The sequence below is a fragment of the Ananas comosus genome, linkage group 3 (genome assembly GCF_001540865.1).
Source record: "Ananas comosus cultivar F153 linkage group 3, ASM154086v1, whole genome shotgun sequence".
Lineage (NCBI taxonomy): Eukaryota > Viridiplantae > Streptophyta > Magnoliopsida > Poales > Bromeliaceae > Ananas > Ananas comosus.
This window is the reverse complement of record NC_033623.1, coordinates 4,526,714-4,534,604: the sequence shown is the minus strand read 5'-3', so window position 1 is coordinate 4,534,604 and position 7,891 is coordinate 4,526,714. Positions and strand designations below refer to the sequence as shown.

At 34.2% G+C, this 7,891-nt stretch overlaps 1 protein-coding gene across 3 annotated transcripts in view; it reads right to left on the bottom strand.

The window, feature by feature from the left end:
• The window catches only part of LOC109707198 (protein CHROMATIN REMODELING 20), a 32,589-nt gene continuing 25,057 nt past the window's right edge, over window positions 360–7,891 (bottom strand). For 2 of the 3 annotated variants that reach the window (XM_020228318.1, XM_020228321.1), the window contains 6 exons: window positions 6,472–6,533; window positions 5,928–6,160; window positions 2,606–2,809; window positions 2,441–2,519; window positions 1,906–2,162; window positions 360–1,052 (listed from right to left, as the gene is read on the bottom strand). In XM_020228318.1, coding sequence (XP_020083907.1) covers window positions 602–1,052; window positions 1,906–2,162; window positions 2,441–2,519; window positions 2,606–2,809; window positions 5,928–6,160; window positions 6,472–6,533 — 1,286 coding nt within the window. In that variant the 3' untranslated portion in view covers window positions 360–601. Of the gene's footprint in view, window positions 1,053–1,905; window positions 2,163–2,440; window positions 2,520–2,605; window positions 2,810–5,927; window positions 6,161–6,471; window positions 6,534–7,891 lie in introns of those variants that run through there. The other variant, XM_020228319.1, reaches the window with a different exon arrangement.

Below are 7,891 nucleotides of genomic sequence, written 5' to 3'. Positions count from 1 at the left end.
AAGTAACTGGAGTATCATTAAGCTGTAATGGAACAATGAAGGACCAGTATGCATGACAAAAAGGGTGCGATGAACGCACAGTAATGCAAATATTATGAATGTTAGAATGTGGACTCTTTTGCTATTATTGGCTTTGTGCATGTCACCCCGATTCACGGAATATATCAATAGGGTTTGAAGTTGTTTCCTATTGGTAGAGAATCTCACAGGTGGCTTTAAGTTCTATCTTAAAGTATTAAAATGTTCCTTAATTTCTAATTCCACTGTTCCTTACTATCTAATTTCACTGCTAAACTAAAAGCAATATAAAGTGAATACTGCATGTATGACTAAAAAAGCTAAAATCGAAAGCAACAGGGGGGAAAAAAAATTTATACATTTTTATAGAGATGTTAATATGAGTAATTGATCAGGCGATTCACAAAATGATAAAAAAAAAAAAAGGGTTAAAAAGGAAAAAAGAAACAATCTACTATATCTTTAGTTTCTATATAGATGGACCCCTTCTAACAAAAAGCCCACCAGATTCAGCATTCACTTTACAAAAAAGAATTGAGCCAAAAAATACATATATATATTTATATGAACAGAGATTACCGCGTCACTTTGATCTTCCGTCCCTGTTGAGGTTCTCCCAGCTGATCTCCTGAGAACATTCTTTACATACGGTGCTGGATCCAGCTTTTGTGCCCTGGCTTCTCAAAGTTAGCAGGTGGGCTAGGTTGCTACACTTGCGTGGGTTAATTTGGCGGCCTTTTGAACTACTCTTGGCTTGTTGAGAAGGAACACTGTTCTCTGCCAGACCATCATTTGATACTTGGTGGCTCTTTGAAGTTGAACTAGCCTTGGATTGTTGAGGAGCAGTGTTATCTGTGGGAACATCATGTATTACCGGTCTTCGCTCGGGATCATCAAAAACAGTCCGATGAACCTCTTCCCATTCCATCGATCTTTGGAAATTTAACCATGCCATGTCTTGCTCCTCTTTAGTAAGCCTTTCTGCTTCATTTTCTTGTAGAAGGGTCTCATGTTCGTGGTAGTTTGCAATCCACCTGTTTTTATAACAATGCATCGGATTAAAAGTTTTCTTACTGTAAACAGAATGAAAAAGCCAGCTTATAACTAGAGTTTTACATATAAACCCCGCTAAAATCAAATATGTACATATATATACCTGCAAAAATACAAATTTTGTATACAACCCTCAAAAGCTCAATTCGTACCTACACAGCCTTGTAGCTACAAAATGCCCCTCCACAAAAACAAAACTTAATACAAAACCAAGTTTCCCCTAGAAATAGGATTGGGGTTTTTGGGCGACTAACCCTACAGAGTTTTTTAATTGTAAGAATAAACATTCAAAATTTTTATTTGTAAAACTAAGCCTAAGCGGTGAATGACTTACCGCTTTTAGAAAGCAGTGAATTCACCAAACTAATATATTTTCTACATCCGAACTTCGAATGATGTATAATATTAAACATTAAAAATAATTTTAACACTTTGAGAAGCAGTAAACGATTTACCACATTTAAAATGCGGTGAATCATTCACTATGTAAGACTAGTTTTGTAAATATTTTTTTGGAGATCTATTTTTATAATTGTAATAATTTTTTAAGCCTATTAATAAAAAAAAAAAAAATCAATAGGATTACTCCCAAACTCAAGATGATGGTATTCTTCGGAAACTACGCTATCGAGGGGTAAATATGCAATTCAGATTTCACAGGAAATACTTGTCGCAAGGTGATTTTGCAGGGCTGTATATCTGAAGGCACCTTTAAGCCAAGAAAGTTTGAATGAAATGAAACCCTTAAATACATAAATAAAAAAAATCAACTTTGCCCACAGTTAATGCCAAAAAAAGTAACATAGTATGATAACATGAAGTCAAAACATGTACCTAGGACGATGCCTGCTTAGTAAGCTTCTCATGAGCCAGTCTGAACATCCAAGCTCATTAGAATGAGGCAATGAATTCTTCCCCTCAGAAGATTCTACTTCAATGTTTCCCGAATTACCTAATGTGAGACTTTCCTGGTGCTTCTCTACTAAATCCTCGTCACCAAAATCAAAAAGATGCAGAATTTCCTCTTTGGACATTGTTCTATGAACCTGTTGCTTATCCACAACCCTTGCTGCTAATCCTTCCTTTGTCACCTGTTCATACCATAGTGACACAATTACTCCCTTTTTGTGGGAAACAAATAAGAATCTGTAAGCTTAGGATCGAATATAAAGTATATAAGGCAAAGGATGTGTGGACACAGGAGACTCCTAAACTGCACGTGTCATTCGGAAAGGTCCCTGAACTTCGAATTCTGGATTTTTAACCCCCTCAAACAAACACATCCTTCAGGCTTAACTATAGTTAAAAGAAATTTACAAAATACTCCGTGCAAAGCCAGTTCTTGGAAACGAATTTGAAGAGCTTTTACCTGTCTCTTGTATATCTTTTCTTCCATAGTCCCATGTGCCATCAATCGATAAGCAAAGACAGGCTTGTTTTGCCCATATCTAAAAAAGATAAAACGTACAAATGCGTCAGGTATAAAGAACATGTTATGATTAATAAATAAATAGATTACTCAACAAATTCATGCCTCCAAACCCGATATATAGCCTGCAAGTCATATGTTGGATTCCAAGAACCATCAACAATAATAACACGGTTTGCAGCATGAAGATTAATGCCCAGGGATCCAGCACGAGTCGATATCAATGTACATTTCACTCTCTTATTAGTAAGCTCATTAAATCTTTCCACAAGCTTCTGCCTCTCAGAACAATGCGTACTTCCATCTAGCCTGCTCAGTGTGCCACAAATAGTTTTAATAGATTAGATTTATGATAAGAATAAAAGAGACTACGGAAACTCATTAAATTCTCATTTAAGGTTGACATAAACTTCATTAACAGACTGCCACAAGCATTCATGGCAGACCACATAACAAAAGAATTCCCGCAGCGACGGTTATTATCCAACAAAACAGCAGATACAGATAGTTCACCACTAAGGCAAAATACTGTAAACTTTATTTTAAGTGATAAACAACATTTAAGAGTAAGTTTTAAGAGTAAGTTTTACACAGGTAAAGTTTGGTTCAGGCTCAAATTGCTGTCTAATGGTAGTTTGCCCATTTACCTCACAAATGGCTAATTTTCTGAAAATAATAGCTTTCCGAAACCAAAACCAGCATCTACAATATACTTGTAAAGATTCATTCATATGATCCAAATCATATTAAAGATGGGGAAGAAAAATGTAGCTAGAAATTGAGATGTTAATTATAAAATGGGTCAAGGGGCAAAGAATGATCATTAGCCATTACGGTTGAAACTAGCCATCCTAGGTCAAATCCTCCAAAGAGGATTCCTTGGATCCTCGTAGGTCAAGTCTAGGGTTTCTCCAAGTTTTTCTTCCCAAGAGGGAGCTTTTGCCAAGCTAGATTTCTTCGTGATCAACCGCTAGATCGCTAATATCTTTCTAAGATCCTCCTCCAGGCTTTCAAGGAGAACAGGTGGAGGGTGAATTATCTGATTGGTATAAAGGAAGAATGCGGGTGAGAAGCGCTCACCAGCCTGTAGGGCTTACATAGCCTCTTTGGGGCATTTTAGTCCAATAGCTGAGGTTAGTGGGGTTGTGGGAGGGCATGCACAATGCCCACTATACAGATTAAAGATAAACTTTGCCAATATTTGGTAATGACCAAAGAAGTTGCACAATAATCGGGAAAAAGACAGAAGGATACAGATTACACAGTAGAGGAATCACAGCTATTCAAGTTCCTATTGGCCATGCTTCTAGAACATTTTCAAGTTAAGAAAAGAAGTCAACCGTGCTAAAAACAGAATTATTGTTGGATGTAACTCAAGTTGCCTATTACTATTATTTATAATATTAAGTTAATGGTTCCTGTTTCCTGATTTCTACGTAATTCAGTGGTTTACTCATCATTTTTTTGTAGTAGGTTTAAAATAAGCAAAGCTAAAATACTTCTAGAAGCAAAGACCATTTACTTCCACGTCATTTACGGTGATCAGGTACTCGAATTGACGATTGGCACCATTAGACATGACCTAACATATTTGAACCACCTACGACTCCAATTATGCGATCTTTGACATCATTTGCCTAGTGATCAAGTGGTTTTTTTTTCTTTGAGAGAAGTGATCAAGTGGTTTTAAATTCACTCTTTATTAGCCATCAAATATAGTTGATTTTGAGTCCACCAAAATGCTAAGAAAATGATATCGAAAAATCGTGAAATTGAGACGTAGAAAGTTCTAATAGCCTTGGTCAAGTTTAATAGTGCCAATCATCGATTTGGATACCCCGTCGTCGGAAACGACACGGAAGTAAACACCCCCATTTGCTTCTAAATTCTAAAAGTATTCTAGCTTTGTAACCATTTTGTCTAACTCAGTGGAAAGACTCTTTCCCTAACTCAAACCTATGCCAACAGGGAGAAAGAGGAAAACAATCAAAACTTCAAACAAACAGTTGAATCAAAAGACTACTAGTACAAGACCTTTGCGAAAATTCCGCAAAATTTTACACCAATCAGTCAAGTTGTAAAATAAACTATAGTTGAATCACTCTTTTCCTTTTGATAAGTAAACACAACTGCAAAAATAAAAAAATAAAAAAAGAAAAAAAAATTAACAACAATCAGATGCAGGTCAGCAAGTCTGCTGCAGAAAAAAATTTAGAAAGAAAAGTAATGTAAACTGAAAACATGAATAACATAACAAGCATTATTAGATTACCATAAGCATTTATTGGGGAAAAGAAAAAAATAAACATCACAGCAGATGTAGAAAGGCAGCTCAAACTGTTATTAAGATTCAAACTAATCAATATGCTTAAAGAAAATCCATCCTAATAAATAATAAATGGTTTTGGAGAAGGTTAATGTCCAGAAAAGCAGATCCATAAGTCATATTAGAAGACCTAATGAGGTGTTAAAAAACTGTTTAAAGCAGGAGATAATAAATTCAAAAAAAAAAAGGACTTATGGGACACACTTATAGAGACAGCAACATGCCAACCATGACATAGCAACATAAACTGTTCGTGGCTGTGGCTTATGAAAATGCATGGTCAAGAAAATATAGCTAGCTTATTAATGAAAGATGCTAATACTCACAGTAACGAACTATGCGATGAAAACATAATGAACTAAACAAGAGTACGTAGATAAAACTTGTGATAGATCCCCAAGGACACCATGTCAATTCAATTTACTATTCAAATTAGTAAACCAAAATATAATATTCTCACCCAAAAATAAAATAGATAAATATGCAAGGAGAACCCCCTCAACTAAGGTTTTTGGAATAGATCTTCCAACTTTATTGTTTTAATTGACAACCCCCTTAAATATTTATTTATGTCCGGCAGTTAAACTAGGGTTTCCTTTAAAAGTTAACAGCCACATTAGCCGTTGTCAATAGAAATATTTACATTAGCTAGAAAAAAGGGCAGAACGGTTGGATTCTAGAGAAACCTGCTTCGGTGAGCAAATGACTAGTAACAGAATGAATGGAAGTTGACATGCCAATTGAAAAAATAAATCATAGGATCTATTTCATGACCTGTATGCAATATCTTCTGAATTGAGCACATATCCTAATAGGACAAATCATCCAAATTGTAGTAAATGTCCTTCTGATTTAAAAAACTGCTATCTGCAAGAATTTCAAAGAAATCTCCAGAACAAGTTTCCTTTTGTGTGTAAAGAAAGCTAATAGAACAATGAAAATTTAATAACATTGACTGAAGCAACTGATGAATCACTATTATTTTTACAACGCTATATAATTAAGCTATGAATTGTAAATTAACAGAAAACACATATTTTCTAGGAATTTGTATAATTTTTATGAAAAGGTTTCAAAGTCCATAAGCTGAATCAAACTTACCTATACCAGTCCTTCCCTTGCTTCCAGAATTTTCCTTCTCTTCCTATTCGCGGTAATTTTGATAGATAAAACTCTATCAAATCTAGAGTTGTTAAGCTTTGGCTGAAAATCAATGTCTTGTCGCCCACCTCAGCACTCATGGAGAGGATATCAAGCAGTAATATCATTTTACCACTGCAATCAGCATCCTTGTACATCTTCTCACCCAGAAGATTCTCCCACCAGTTGCTTTCCTAAATTACGAAAACTATGAGTGCAATTCTTTTATATTGTCAAAAAGTAACAAACAGGTCTACTTTTAACTTGATCGAGTTTAACTTTAGCCTGACACAGAAATATGTTAAAATATACTAGATAAATAAGGACCAAAAAAAAAAGACCTGCTGGCACCTGCAATTTCACAACTGAAAGCCAGTTAAAAGATTATCAAAGCAATAATCATTAGGAGACATATTTTAGTGAAAAAATATCAACTAACTTGACACTGGGAGGGGCACTACATAGAAAAGAGAAAAAAAAAAAAAATGAAATGTAACATCACTACCTCATTGAAAAAGATATTATCACTTTTCTTGGGCAAGAAATCCCTCTTCGTCTTCACCTTATCTGCGGACAGTATCAGTGGTATTGTAAGTAAAATTTCCAAAAAATTAAGTCTGAAACCATCATAAATTTATCAAAAGACTAGCTAAACCACTAACTGAAGTGCAGCACTCTATAGAATGAAAAGGCTATCAATATCAGAAACAGAAGTTTGCAAATTCTAGGACCAAAAACAAAACATCTTTCCTTAATAACATGAAAGATTCAATTCCTTGCAAACCTAACATAAAGAATGAAGAATGGAAAAAACAATATAAAATTGAAGAAATGCGTATCAAAACAATGCACTCTAGAAAAGAGGGGATTGCATTCATTAGTTTTGACAGATTATTAACACGTGCAAATGCCTATTTTGTACATGGAAGACCCACAGGTCAAAAATTTTAACATGAAACCATTAAGTTTCATAGCACAGTATAAAAAATCATATGCAGGCAAGTAATATACCCAAAAAAATATGATTTTCCATAAAACATGTTATGGTCAGTAAAACAATTATAGAGGCAAGTGATATACCTACAGAATTATGATTTTCCATAGAACTTTGCAATGATCAGTAAATTCTACTCTTTCCAAATAAGAGATATAATGATGATTGAGCTCCATCAGACGACATACATAGATGGCAAAAGGTCAAGTTGGATAAATCTCAAAGCAGGATTTATTTGGGTTGGGTCAAAACACCTAAATGAACTATAACAAACAAAAGACCATGTTTTACTCTACTAATCAAAAGGTAACCAACCATCCTGATTGAACAAAGAAGCTTTTGGAATGCTTTTGGAATGAGCCAATGTTCTAAAAGGCACCATACAGAATATGGATGGTCAACCCATTGACAGTGCATATGCATTATTTGGACACATGCGACTGCATACGCAGTTCACCTATTAAAATAGTAAATAATAGTAACAATAAAAATAAAATTTCAATGAGTGATGGCCTGATCAATTCCTATCAAATCACAATCGATGATTCGCGTTACAAATCAATAATGTTAATGTGCCTCTTCATAGTAGAAATAAATAGGTGTGAAATAAATTGACAAAATTTATATTAAGAATAATAATTTTCTTTGTAAATCATACAGTCAGTTGTATTCGTTCCACAAGACAACATTTCAAAAATCTAGCAAGATAACATCTAACAACTACAAAAATATTCACCAACATTTATATGCATTATTATTAGATATTTTAAGAACAATACCACAAAGTATGAAATATGAGTAATTAATTAAGAAGAGAATTTGTTACAGTCAACCTATTCCTATTCGGATTAGGATTTCTGCTTTAATTTCTTCTCCTGTTTCTTATTAGGATTTCTTTAATTTCTTCTAATTTCAAATTACTTTCAGACAT